The 14,554-nt window shown below is 36.7% G+C and overlaps 1 protein-coding gene across 2 annotated transcripts; it reads left to right on the forward strand.

The window, feature by feature from the left end:
* The first annotated feature begins 2,581 nt into the window (after positions 1–2,581).
* On the forward strand, positions 2,582–14,220 carry LOC139959096 (transformer-2 protein homolog beta-like). 2 transcript variants are annotated; one of them, XR_011789966.1, is made up of 9 exons: positions 2,582–2,790; positions 3,907–4,085; positions 5,737–5,818; positions 6,323–6,451; positions 6,887–6,946; positions 7,436–7,551; positions 8,447–8,577; positions 10,640–11,519; positions 13,715–14,220. XR_011789966.1 is itself a non-coding variant. In XM_071956670.1 (8 exons), the coding sequence occupies exons 1-8, from the start codon at positions 2,761–2,763 to the stop codon at positions 10,648–10,650; spliced, it is 738 nt and encodes a 245-aa protein (XP_071812771.1). In that variant the 5' UTR covers positions 2,582–2,760; the 3' UTR covers positions 10,651–14,220. The 2 variants fall into 2 exon arrangements, 1 of the variants encoding a protein (XP_071812771.1); XM_071956670.1 differs by having other exon boundaries at positions 10,640–14,220.
* Positions 14,221–14,554: the final 334 nt, after the last annotated feature.

Consider the following 14,554-nt stretch of genomic DNA (forward strand, 5'->3'; position numbering starts at 1 on the left):
CCGTTGCTTGCAAGTGACGTTTTGTTCGTGTCGCTACAAAATGCAGACAGTATAGTAATAAAAAAGTGATACCTTGTTATCTTTAGCTAGACATGAGATGTCCAAGGCTGTATTGTTTGTACACTGTGTGTGGGTATTGGCCGTAGCTGTATGTACTGACTGTACACTAGTGTCTAATTACCGATGGTAGCAAGCAGTGTGTGTGTATGTTCTAGGATCGATGGTGGTGTCTAACACTTCTGTTACACCTCATTCGAAACTAGGTCAGATTACCGGCATTAGACGTTTCTTTTTGCGCGAGTCTTCACACCCTTTAACTTCACCTATATACACCGCACACTAAAAATACTAAAATTGATTTACTAGCTGTACAGCGGACGTTGTCCGTACACGCGGCGGATGATACCTTGGAAAAATTTGCTCCAACACATTTATCGAAGTGGATACCAGCACCCCCTCGCCCCTATGGCAAGCCGTTTTAACATTTACCTCTCTATTCTACTTAAGTAGAATTAATTCCACTTAAGTAGAATACAATTAAGCTTAAGTGAAATGAATTGCACTTAAGTAGAATACAATTTAGCTTAAGTAAAATGAATTGCACTTAAGTAGAATTGCATTTTACTTAAGTTTAATTGTATTCCACTTAAGTAAAATTACCACTTTCTTTTAAGCTTAAGTTAAATTCAATTTCACTTAAGCTTAATTGTATTCTACTTAAGTAAAATACAATTCTACTTAAGTAAAATTTAATTTAGCTTAAGTAAAAGTGTCATTCTTTTTCACTTAAGCTAAATGCATTTTACTTAAGTAAAATTGTATTTTACTTAAGTAGAATACAATTAAGCTTCAGTGAAATTGAATTTAACTTAAGCTTAATTGTATTCTACTTAAGTAGAATTGTATTTTACTTAAGTAGAATACAATTGCATTATACTTAAGTAAAATTCAATTCTACTTAAGTAAAATACAATTTAGCTTAAGTGGAATTGAAGGATATGGCAAGCCGTTATAACATTTACCTCGTGCGGAGAAGTGGTTGGTCTGGGGGCAATGTTTACATGGTACCGTGCCTTGTGGTACTACTACTACTAGTACCACTGCTTGGTGGTATGTCGTGTTGTAGTCGTTCCCTTGCCCTCAAAAGTGCTTTTCCAACTGCATCAGCAACATTTTGCAACGATTTATTGGCTGGCTGCATTTACCAAAACTCTAACGTTCAGACTCAGTGATAAACATAGCTTTGCTTCATTTGCTAAGTATGGTGTTATGTTCGTATATACACAACGAAAGCTTGATAAGTATCGCAGAATGGGGGAATGGCCGCAAATGGTTACGTAACTAGTACGTCTTGAACGTAACTCTATAGGTCTCGCATCACAATTAATTGTTCCATTGACTTACACACTAAACTCATCACTTTCAAGACCTGCCAAAGCATAGATAGAAGTTTTCATCTGGTATATCCTACCCACCACAAGATAGCTGTGCTCTTGGCCTATCATGGCACTTGCAAACTTCCATATCATGACCGTTTAGATTATGAGCTAGAAGAGGAGCAAGTTTATCACACTGAACCCTTCCATATGCTCGCCCGGAGTAATATCAACATTAAACAAAAGATTTTTAAAATGGTTTATATCACCCTCGATCCTCCCTATTTTCACACCATCTGTACTTAAAATTATGCTCTTTCATATGAAGGCAGAAAAAACGATGACAGTAAATGATAACATGCTTAAGCAAGCTTTACGTTAGGTATTTTTACGTCTTTTCTGACAATGGTTAACCTATTGAGCGGATGAACACGTGGTGAGGTACCTATAATAGTATACAAAGTAGGACTTCGCGGCAAGTACAGTGACGCAATGAGTAGCATATACTGATTGACCAATCACATTTTACTTAAGCTAAATTGCATTTTACTTAAGTGAAATAGATTGACCAATCACATTTCACTTAAGCGTAATTCTATTTCACTTAAGTAAAATGCAATTTAGCTTAAGTGAAATTGAAAAGCCATTTTGCTTAAGTAGAATAGCATTTTACTTAAGTAGAATTGAATTTTACTTAAGCAGAATTGCATTTTACTTAAGTAGAATTGAATTTTACTTAAGCAGAATTGTATTTTACTTTAGTAGAATTGTATTTTACTTAAGTAAAATACGATGTAAACAAGAACCGTTTAAACTTAAGCTAATATGAATTCCACTTAAGTGGAATACAATTAAGCTTAAGTAAAATGCAATTCTACTTAAGTGCAATTCATTTCACTTAAGCTTAATTGTATTCTACTTAAGTAGAATTAATTCTACTTAAGTAGAATAGAGAGGTAAATGTTAAAACGGCTTGCCATACGCCCCACCCCATTTTCCATGCAAACGATTCTGACAAACTTGTGCCCGGTTTGTGAGCGATCTATTGCGCAGTCCCAAGCTCTACCTCCAATGACATACACAGTAGCTTTAAACGACGCTACAAACAATGACTCATATCATCGACCTTTGTCCCAAATTGCGCATTAGCTTTAGCACGCAACTAGGTGGAACAATTCGCGCTATTCAGTCGCGTAGTCCAATAGTATGAAAGTACACCACAACAACACACGTTGTACGGTACAGGCTTACACACATAGAGTACTGATTACATACTTTTACGCGGACCGAACGACAACGAGACAGCGTGTGGAACCCGTCGATAAAGAGAGGGGAGAAAAAAAAACGCAAGAATTCTTTACTATAACATAATAAAAATACAAAAATGAGTGATAAAGAAGATTACGAGACAAGGGTAAGTATATTAGTGCAAAGTAGATGTTTCTGATACTGAGCCTATCGGTGAAAATCGTAGAAATCTAGTTGTTAGCCTAACGAGTATTGGTAACGTGTCGCTTGGGGATTAAGGTTGGTTAGGCCAAGGCCTAAGTTTGTAGGGTTATGAATTCTATGTAGGCCTATCTTGTTTTGCAGAGTAGGCTAGTTGTATTGTATGCTACACCATTGTATTATATATTGAGAACAACAAATCTGTGTGCAAGTATAAATTAAACTTATAGACCTATCCATTGATTAATTTATTAAAATATAGGTCTAGTCGAAGCTAGTAATAGTATAGGCCTAGTCAGTATTGCAAAGTTCAGAACACTGCGAAGTTCGGACACCCCTAAGAAAAACACGATTTTTACATAATAACCTAGAGCCAATATCACGAAAAACTACGAAGCTACAGTTATTTTCTCTCAAAAATGATCCAAAAGCAAGTACATATTTCCCAATAAAAGGAAGTTATAGTTTTGGGGTGTTTCAAAGCTTACGTGACCGAACTTCGAAGTATCCATGCTATAAGTAAAAGATGCAAAAGAATTTGAGAATTTCAAACAATTCTTTTGCTGTAATAAACCCCTCATAACTGGGTTGAAATGGAATATCCAACGAAGAAAATATGACACTTTATCCGTTGTTTGGAAGGATAGGCTCTAGAGCATTTTTTCATATTTATAAACATCCAAAGCAAAGTGAGGTTTTGATTAGTGAGACATGCTTTCACTAGTTGTACCGGAGTAAGTTAGTTCTCTCTCTCAGAGTAGAGTTACTTCAAGACATTACAACTCAGTTGATGTTGTGACAAGTAAATCATTTAAAATGAGCAAAAATGCTTTAGTATTACAAGTAACCTGTGCAAGTTACTAAAAGGGCATGATGTTTTCATCCTAGAAGGATCTTCTTCAGAGGCTAAAAGTTGGTCTGAAGAAGATCCAGCTAGATTTGAACATCAGGCCCTCTAATTTTTATTTAAATAATATTGGGAAATAAATCCAATATTTAGATATGATAATTTACTGGACAAGGTATGCCCTATAAAGAGATCTTAACGTCATAATATTCCAACGATATTTTCATATTCAAGGGAGAGAAAAAGGTGTCCCGTTCACGGTCTCCAGAGGTAAAGAGGAGGTCCAGGTCAAGAAGCCGCTCTGGATCCTCTAGACGTTCTGACAGCAGGAGCAGGTCAAGGTCAGCTTCCAGGGGTCGTTCAAGAGATAGGAAGTACAGATCCAGATCCCGCAGCAAGGGTCGTTACAGGTCGTAAGTACATCAGTGTCTCATCCTGAAGTTAGGTTAGGCTTGTATACTACCAGAATGGTTTCATCATAGTAAGTGATAGGAACCCTGGGGCTGACCAGAAACTGTTACTACCCAGTCCAGGCCGTTACTGCCTTGTCCAGAAATTTGTAAAAAAAAAATCATTAACATTGTTCATTATTTTCAGTTACGTTTTCATACGAAGTAATGGAAGTGAGTGAAATTTCATGTGTTTTCTTCTGTAATTTCATTATTTGGTAATATTCACTTAGAACTATCTTGTTGTGTTTAAGTGTAAAATTTGTTACTATTCCCCCCAGAGAAAGTTTTGATAAATTACGTTCATTACCTTGAGGTGTGTACACTGTACTATATTGCCCAAGTTATTTCTCTGCTCTGCAGGGGAAAACATGCATGTGTTCATTTTGAAAAAGCAATTTTAGGATATAAGTGGTCAATCTAAATATGCTGCCTTGCAGTACAAATCAATTCACGGGTTAAACGAACAGTTGCTAAAAGACTTATTATATTCGTGACTGAAGACCTGCATAGCCTATGCAAAGTAGCCACGTGCTTATGTGTGCCCTTAAGTGTTATAGATCTTGTTGTGCTTTAGGTTGAATGCGTAAGTGAACCCAGGGGACCAACGGAATTAACAAACGCTGTAGAGTCCGAGGGCTTGACAATGGACAGACTTTGAACACAAAACACAGAAACAAGAAAATACATGAGGGTCTGGGTCTGGGAGGGTCTGAGGGTCTGGGAGGCTCTGCCTTACTTCTTTATTCAGTCTTACTAACTAGACTGCTTGTCTAGCTATTTACATAACATAAATGCATAAGAACAATGTACCATTGATAGGAGGAATACATGTAGCATGTACCATACCAACTATAGAACACTGGTCTAGCTATTAACATAATATATGCATAAAGAACAATATACCATTGATAGGAGGAATGAACTGAATACAGTATTATGTCCACCTGGTATACATGTAAACTGACACACATACTTCTTATACATAACAGGGCCAGTGCAAGCCGCATAAGTAATAAGCTATCTCTACAACGCGTATTCAGGAGCACATTTTTTGACTGTTCCTGTCACTAACCATAGTTCTTTCCACCCCTCAAGTTGATAGTTTCTCTTTGGCTGTGTAAGCAAGGTCTTTTGAAAGGACTGCCACTGATCATCTTTTGTCCCATCTTTTGTTTAGCTCCATTTTATGCATTAAGAAGTTTGGTACTTCGTCTTGGCTGTTAATGATGGAATTGGTTTGGTGTATCCATGTTTGCTTAATAAATTGTGACATGATGCAACATCACTGGTAACATAAGGACTGGCAGTGGCTAGTACAGACACAAACTCATGATTTTGTAGATCTGTTGGTCTTTAATAGTCATTTATGGTGGTATTGAAAGGACATGGCCAGTTCTGTACTTAGTATCATTAAATGTGTTTAGTGTTTTGATATGAATAGTTAGCAAACGGTCACTGCCAAGCCCATGGCCCCTTACCAATATTCTATTTACTCTTCATTTTAAAATGTCTCAAAATGTGAAAGCACTGCCTGTATTTCCTACCAAAAAAAAAAACCTGATTATTTCCTGATGATACACTTTATCATTTAACTTTTTAACATTTTTACCAGACGTTCGGGATCTCGACGAAGACGTTCAAATTCCCGCAGCAAGTCTCCAATGTCCAATAGGAGAAGACATGTTGGTGACAGGGTATGCTTTACTTGATAACATTTATGTTATGCCTCAAAGCATCTAAGAAAATAGAATACAATATCAGAATAGTATATTTTCAGTCTATGGACTGAAGGTCAAGTCTGGTTTATATGTACTTATGAAATAAGTAAGATTTATGTGTTCATGAACTAGAAGTCAGGTGTATAGCATATAGGCCTAGATTTTCACAATTTTAGCCATTAACATAAAAAAATATGCCATTGTGTAAAAAGAAATTTTACTTGTTCAATAAAAATACCATTTTTTTTTTTTTTTACTTGCAAATAGCTATAAAAGTCCACTGACATTTAACCAGTAAATAGCCTGTATTTCGAGGCATGGCATTGGTGTTGTTTCTGAATACATGACTTGCATTTTTACATTATAATTTCCTTGGTATGTATTCAATGACATTCATCAGCTGTCCTAAATATGTATTCCCAAAGGGTTTTTTGTCGGGTTGACATTCATACCACAAATACAAACTATTTTGCTTTACAGGAAGACCCGAGTGAGAATTGCTGTCTGGGTGTCTTTGGTCTAAGTTTATATACCACAGAGAGGGAAATCAAGGAGGTCTTTGGCAGATACGGTCCATTAGATAACATTAATGTTGTACACGATCATCAGGTGCAGTATTCATTTCTCTCTTACCGTAACGATTCTTTACAAACATAACACACTTGACTATTCCTGTGGGGTTTATTGATTTCTACCAATTTGAGCAATTGCTGTACAATAAACATGTTCAAACTCCATATCTATAAATGTAATAATTCATTACAACCAGCTTTTCCATACAAAATTGTCATCTTTTTAATTCCAGTCATTGTGTTAAATCTCCTACATCGGAAGGAAATGGCCTGGCAAGGAAATTTAACAGAAGTAAACATCTCTCTGTTTTAACCAATTACAGGACATTTTGAATCATATATTTGCAAAAAATAAGCCTTTACTGGACACCAAAGTCAACCAAACGACCCTTCATTTAATGAGCCAGCAATTCTTTTATCTTGTTCATTCGCTGCTATTTATCATATTTTTCAACTTGTGGTATCTCTACAGACTGGCCGTTCCAGGGGATTTGCTTTCGTCACTTACGAATCCGTGGAAGATGCTAAAGAGGTGCTGTGATCTTTCTGTAACTTTGTTGTTTTTAATTTTAATAAAAAAAACTATAAGACATACGTTGGTGCTAGGCTGTCACCAAATTAAAGGAGGCATTGAATTTAAAGCATGAAGGATGCAAAGTTATGATGCTCAGTGCCTGCATGTGGTACTAGAGCAATGGTGTGTCTCAGTAACAACCTGTTTATTTCATGTATGCTTTACTGTTCATTTCCTAAATTCTCAAGTCTGAAGATGGTATTTAAATCATCACTTTGAAAAGATTCTGCATACCAACTTTCAACATTGTGTGTCAAAAAAACTTACAGAAGTTAAGTAACATATTTATTGGTTTTGTTGTAGGCCTCAGTATGTATGTACAATATTTTGGTGGTGACCAGAAAATTCACTTCACTTATGGCAATTTTTTTCCAAATTGTGTTACAATTTTGCAGTCGTTTTAAGATCACCTTTAAAGTTCATCATACGTTACTGTCACACACACAGGCCAAAGAGAAGACAACAGGCATTGAGCTAGACGGCAGACGAATTCGGGTAGATTTTTCAATTACAAGACGACCACATACACCCACACCAGGGATATACATGGGCAAGCCAACCAGGTGAGTAAATGATACAGCGTTGCCAGAATTCCGGCTTTATCCCTATTTTGAAATTTTGTTCCGGCTCCACATGATCTTTCCGGCCCAGTTGAAACAGGCATGAGCTTTTTCTGCGATTTTCTAACTATGATCCTAACACACTGTAGCATATGCAAATTGGAGCCTATACTGCATTCTTTTCTCTGGATTTTCATAAAGTCCCAACATTAGCTTAGATAGTCTTTGGGACATCCAAGTCCCCACAACTTTCAGGCCCTAGGCAAACCCTTCTGGCATCCCTGATTATAGCATTAGTGGTAGTCAATACCCACCGGCAAGACTAGGTTGGGATAAGAAAGGGCATAGGCACTGACATTTTGCATTCAGTCAGATCAATTTTTCTTAAGAAGGTTGGTCGAGATCCATACTTGTTTGGGTTCGTTTAGTTCAGGGATGAGCAAAGACTTGACCCCTGCATAACACGTAAAGGTGTGCCTACTCCTGGGAGAAAAACAAACATTGCATCCCGTGGGAAATAAAACATGTAATGGAACATGTGCATAGAGTATTCAGTTAGATGGGAATATGGATCACAAGTATAAGCCCAATATACAAAAACTTCCCAAATTACACACATATTTTATAGTTTTCTGCCGTTCAACATCAATAAGTGCTTTGAGAACCTTGCCGGTCACAGTGGATGTGTCCACAGGGTTGCACGTTGCATCACCTGTGGATTAGTTGATTTGTCGATTTCATAAATTGATGAGGTGTTTCTGTCAAATTGTCACCCTGGGATACAAGAACATCCATCTTATAATAGAGCAGCTTGAAAAGAAAATCTTTTTATTTACCTTTTTGTGTCATTTGTAGCTGTTATCTTTATCAGGATATGGGAAACTTTCTGTCTTTGCAGACCTGTTCGTAAAGATTACTTTGGTTACTATGGACGAAGGACCCCGAGCCCAGAATACAGAAGGAGGTCACCTTCACCCTACAGAAGCCGACGATACTCAAGATCTAGGTCACGATCGCCACGGGACTATCGTAAGTAACACTCACAACTTTAATTGATGCTGATAGTGTTGCTATATCCACCCCCCCTCTCCCCACTCCCTTTGCAATGATGGGAGTAAAAACATGTAACCCATGGGTCGGGGTCTCTTTCCTGTAAACTGCCATTGTTTGTGACTATGAAGCATGCCGTTACTAGCAATTATTGGGGAGATCCAGCACACGCTCCAGTGGCTTTTGTCTCTGTGTAACTTTTAACTAGAACTTCCTGATCTATGCCATCAAAAAATGACCTATGCACGTCCATGCCAGAGTTGCCAAAATGATATCAAATCTGGGCTGCTTTCTGAACTCCAGGTAGAGATTAGGAGTAAGACAAATGACAAGAAGAATTCAACCTAGACTAGATGATCGACCAATTCATGAATACTCATGTTTAATAAAAGTAACCCAGTGATCTACATTTTTGCTAGCAAATATCCATAGGAAATGTTTCTTCTTCGTGGAGGAAGTGTTATGCACTCCCCATAGGATATACCCTTAAGTCTTAACTGTGTGATATTAAGGTGATGAAAATTCCTGTGCTACGAGATAATAACCAGCACCAGAAGATGTAAATAGTTGAATTGAACCAAATGGGATAAAGGAGAAGCTCTATGATTATCATTGTTACTACCATAGAGCATTCTGCCACTGCTTGTTATCGACAATTCCCCCCCCCCCCCCCACACCAAAAGAACAAACCTACGCCCCGTGAGGTATAATAAGCCAGTCGGGGGTGTGAAATTTTATCGAATGTGTTATACCAGCAAGTCCTTTACTCTCCATGTATTCTGTCTGAAGTCCATAGCAATAATAAAGTTGTCCAAAGGCTATACAGATGTTAGATGTTATCTAAATCTTCATTGAGATGATGTAAATTTAGTAGAAGAGCTCATTTTACAAACGATAAATTGAAGGGTTTGCGTTAAAAACATGCTCTTAATCTAAAGGGGGCACACAGTACTATGCGAAAGTGAAACCAAATGTTGTATTGAACAAGGAATACACATGAAAATTTACAGTATCAGGATTGTATTTTTTAATTTTTTATTTCTACTGATATTTACAGAGGCCCTCTTGAATATAAGTGTTATAAAAAAAACACAACATGAAGTATAGTAACCATAAGTTTGTATACTTGAAAAAGCAATCATTTTGAATGTTCTGAATGTTTGTGTCAGGTAAGGTTTTTGTTAAGCCAAACTGCACAATCTACGCTTTGGTTGGCAAATTTTGTTTTTTTCGGGGGTTGAATGGCTGGCGGTGGCAAGTTGGAAAACAAAAAAATTGGGCTTCTAACAACCAAAAGATGAGGCAGAGAAAAATGTTTCGAGACCAAGTAGTCTTGTCGATTTGATGCAAAAGTCTGGAATTTTATTTTACTGAGGGTGCAAGAAACCCCAAATGAAGATTGAAATATGAAAAATCAAGATTCATGGTGTGTGTGGAATCAAGATTCAAAATGGCCGCTGAAAAGCCATGAAGAAAGAGTAGAAGAAACAGCAAATTGAGTTTGAAGAAATTGCAGAAAACAAGAATTGAAATGTGAAGATTGTACAAGTAAGAAAAATGGAAGATGATAAGAAAATGGAGGTGGCAGGTAAGATATATACCAACACAACCTGGGCTCAATTTCTTGTGGTGGGTACTTTTCTTGTAGTGACAGAACATTTTATTTTGTTTTATTTCATGTTTAGGTTCGAGAAAAATTGAATGATGTGAACAGTTTCGGTCGGAGTGGGGACTGAAGGTGTGAGGTTGTGATATATGAATTATTGGTATATGTGACTTTATGCATGAAAGTTTACGAAATAGCTGAGGGGGGCGGCGACATCATAAGCCCATCCTGATAGCCTTGGGTGGCAGCAAAACAAGCCTCACAACCATCCCAAAATATGGCAGGCATTTGACATGCGCTACATTGCCGAGGGAACGTTAAGGAGAGAACTTGAGCATGCTTAAAGAGTGTAGAGTATCTTACAGTATGGTTTCCTCTCTAATTGTGGTAAGATCCTCACGTTTTCATTTGTTATCTACCTTTCCCATTCTGCAGGTCGCTACTGACGTTATCGCTCTACCTAGACGGTCTGAAGTTCATCGGTCATGTCAACGTTTTATTACCGCTTACTAGTTTTGTATAATATTAAGCAAGTGGGTTTGTTCAGTCTTCTCAGTTACGAAACAGTTACAAAAGGATCTGTCCAGGTGGTATATTTGTTTAATTCACCAACTTAAACCTGAGTTGGAAAACATGTACAAAGCTTTCATTAAGAAGAAATGTATATAAGATTGGGGGGAGGGTTGGGATGATGGAACAAAATATCAAGTAAGTCCAAAGTAAAAGGGAAATTCACCTTCATGCCAATTTTATGCAGCCATCAAGTAAAAACCTTTTGACTGCAAAGCATTGCCAAAAGGTTTAACAACAAACAATAAATGTATCATCTGCAATTAAAAAATACAAAATCATCCCATATTATGTTTGGTTCTTGATGCTTTCTGTTGGGGGTGGATGGGAGAGGAGGGGATGTGCAGAGATTCCATCTTATGAAAAGTGTGCCCAATTAAGGGGGTGAAACATCATATTACAGCCTTGGGTTGTTTTTTTTTCTAAGTGGAGTACAGAAGTATTTTCAACAAAATTGTTGCAAATTCTCTTTGTAAGGTGGAGACAGAAAGAGAGAGAGAAAATGGGGGAAAAAAGAGAAAGAGAAAAAAAAGAAGATTGAAGAATAGAAAATGAAAATGGACTTTCTGAATATGAAGACAAGAGAAGATGGTTGAAAAGAAGTTGATGAGGCATGCAGGCAAATTAGTTTGATGAGGGAATCAAGAAGATGGATTTTTAGGGAAAAATTGGTGGAGTTTTGTTGTGGTAGAAGATACTGAAGATTGCTTAAAATTGTCAAGTTTCCAGTACCAAAAGAGAGCAGGTGGGATGTTGCATATTAGTAAATTTATTTGTTTTTTTGTTACCCCCTCGGTGTACCTCTCTTTTTCAATAAGTCTTTCTCATCAACCCATCTAACCTGATATGAAAAACTGCTGTGGGTGCTTCCACCTGGCTTTCCTTTAGTGCATGCAAACATTTCTCTCAGCAGGTGCTTTTAGGTTCTCAATTTTGTATTTGTCCCACTGTTGGCACTGTGCTAAAAGCAGATAATATGTTCATGTCAAATCTAGTCAAAATATTTCAGTTTTTACCAGAATTTTTTTTATAAAGTGAAGTGGGAAAAAAAGAGGGGCAACATTTGAAAATAGGGAAATGTTCAGTTTGCATTCCAGGTATTCCACATGTGTGAAAGTCTGAAGAGCAATTCCTGTAGAATTGGCGGATTTTAGAAAGCTGCATTTAACACCCCTCTTTTGAAATTATTCATTTCCAATGTGCAAGTGGGTAATCTTCTGTCACTATGGTAACTTGCACATCGTTAAAGGGACCTGCAGTGTACATTATTTAGAATTTCAGAAATAAGGATCCAAATCGTTAGTAATAGATACTAGAAGAATTTTTTCTACTCAGAGTGACTTGCACACAAGTGTAGGGAGATATCACATAGGCATGCTTTGTAGTCTGCTCAAAACGTTCGACAATTTTTCATTCATAGGGAAGATTTCATAGTGAGTACAAAATTTAGTATGTTTGCAGGCAGTATTTCATTTGACAGATCACTCCTCTTCACTTCCAACCCTCATGCTTGTGTTTCTCTGGCTGCAGCATTTGAACGTTGTATTGCTTCACATAGCTTTAAATGCATCACAAAGCTTGCAAATAACCTTTGGTTGCTTCATCATTCTCTGAAATGCAATAAAGTGTGACTTGTTATTTTCGTTATTTTATGTAGAGCCACATTTTTTTCCCCCTCCTTTCCTTTACACTTCATTCATACCTCACTGTCTGGCTTTGTGAATCATTCATGTTTGGTAATAAGACATTCCAGATACCTTGCGTATAATCGGCAACAATGCTCTCGTAGCAGATCAGATGCTAGATGGCTGTGCACTGCAAAATACCTGCACAGGTCAGGGTAAAAACAGGATCAGCAACCATTTCATAACTTTAATCAAAGCCTTAGTGATGATTTGTAAGGTGATTCCAAAAGCCTTATCATTGAATATGAATGATACTGTCTATACATCGGGTTCCATATTTAATAGAAAAAACTAGGTGATTTAATTCTGTTTGGTTTGTGACTGAATTATTGTACAGTAAGTTGAATGTCTTGTCACTTGTAACGCTTTGGTGCATTAATTACGGTTCATCGTGAGTTTATGGCATAACATGGTACTAGAGTTATATGTTGTATGCTGCTGAAAGCATTAAGAAACCAAAAACTAAATGTGCATGTTGTAGTAGGCAGTTTTTAATACTTTTTTTGATTATAACCAATCGTAAATCCTCCTTTTTTTTCCTTTTTTTTTATGTTACCCGTCCTCCAGGTTTTTTACTTTTCTGTAACTGCTTTATAAATTGAAAATTTGGGATTTTGATGAGTTTTTGAGACGATGGGTGTGGAAAGGAGTAGAATGTTGCATGTTTGAAACAAGAAAGTATCATTTAGCTAATATGTGTGGGATGAATGTAGTAGTGACATCTGTGTTAGTTCTACAAATAATTGTTTGAGGGAGAGGTATGCATGAACATGTGGTAGTGTTGTTTCCTCTGACATTGTAAAGCCATCCTTGTAGCTTTTTTGGTTACTCTTACATTAGTAGGTAGGGCAAATTTATAAGGAATTTTTTTCAGTTCGTCTGAAAAAAAATGGACCACAATGATCAAGGTGTATACATTGAAGGAGAGATGTATAAGTTTGGTATCTACAACACCAACTTTGCATAAGTAAATGGGAGAGTCATCTATAGGCCTACCACTGCCTTTGTTATGTCAGTGTCTCCAAAGTGATAAAAGATTAATGGTTATACCAAGATATTATGCTTTAACTTATTTTGGGGGTTATTTAGTCACAATGCCATCTGAATTTGACCTCCAAAGCTGACTCTGGGTTTTCCGAACAGGCATTTTGGTCATCTAGGGCAACAGTTTGCCGTCGTAGGTATAGCATTAGTAGATGTGGTTACTTAACTGATCAATATAACCTTACACTTGCTATCATTGTTGTACTTTTAGCATCAAGAAAGGAAGAATTGCAGAGGAACACAACTTGATGTGAGCTATTGAAGTGAAGTAGTGAGTCTTAAAGTAGCATCCCCCCAAACTGTTCAATTTGATGTTAAACAGATAAAGCATGATGTAATATTCTTGTAGTTATCAACAAGGTGGAAAGACAACATTGTCATTGCTCATGGTAATTCCAAATGAAAAGTGGCTCATGTAATACAAAGTGGGTTATGTATTGTACAATATTTGCAAACCTAATTTTAGTGTAATGTTCTTTTCTAACAGGAGGTACACATATGTGTTAATCACTTTCTCATATACTTTCATATTCCTTGTTAGTGGGAAGTACTCTAGACCAAGATGGAAGACTTCACTGTTAGATACTTATTCTTTTCCAATATTAGTATTTGTTTTTTTCCTCCTTTGAAATGTTTTTCATTACTCAGCAGTTAATATCTCTGTATCTTGGGATATAATTACGGTTAGAAGCTTGGAATAAAGTTGATTGAACAATAGCTGAAACTTTTGCTCATATTTTTTAGTTCCCTGTGCAATGATTGTTAAAAATTAAAATTTTTCAGTCAAATGCAATTGAAAAATTGATTGTCTTCTGGAGAAACTTGAAAACACATCCTTTCCTATTAATTAGAATTCTGTATTAATTTAATCACAAAGTGCTTAACAAATTGTAGGTATCTAGCATAAAAATAGAGGGGCCTTAGTATATTGTTTGATGTGGGGAAACCCACTTTGAAGTTTCCTTGGACAATTTGATCTTAATTTGCATTAGGGCATCACCAGTACTACAAACTACTTCATATTAATGATGCAATGATGAATGACAAGTGC

Source organism: Apostichopus japonicus, chromosome 18 (genome assembly GCF_037975245.1).
Source record: "Apostichopus japonicus isolate 1M-3 chromosome 18, ASM3797524v1, whole genome shotgun sequence".
NCBI lineage: Eukaryota > Metazoa > Echinodermata > Holothuroidea > Aspidochirotida > Stichopodidae > Apostichopus > Apostichopus japonicus.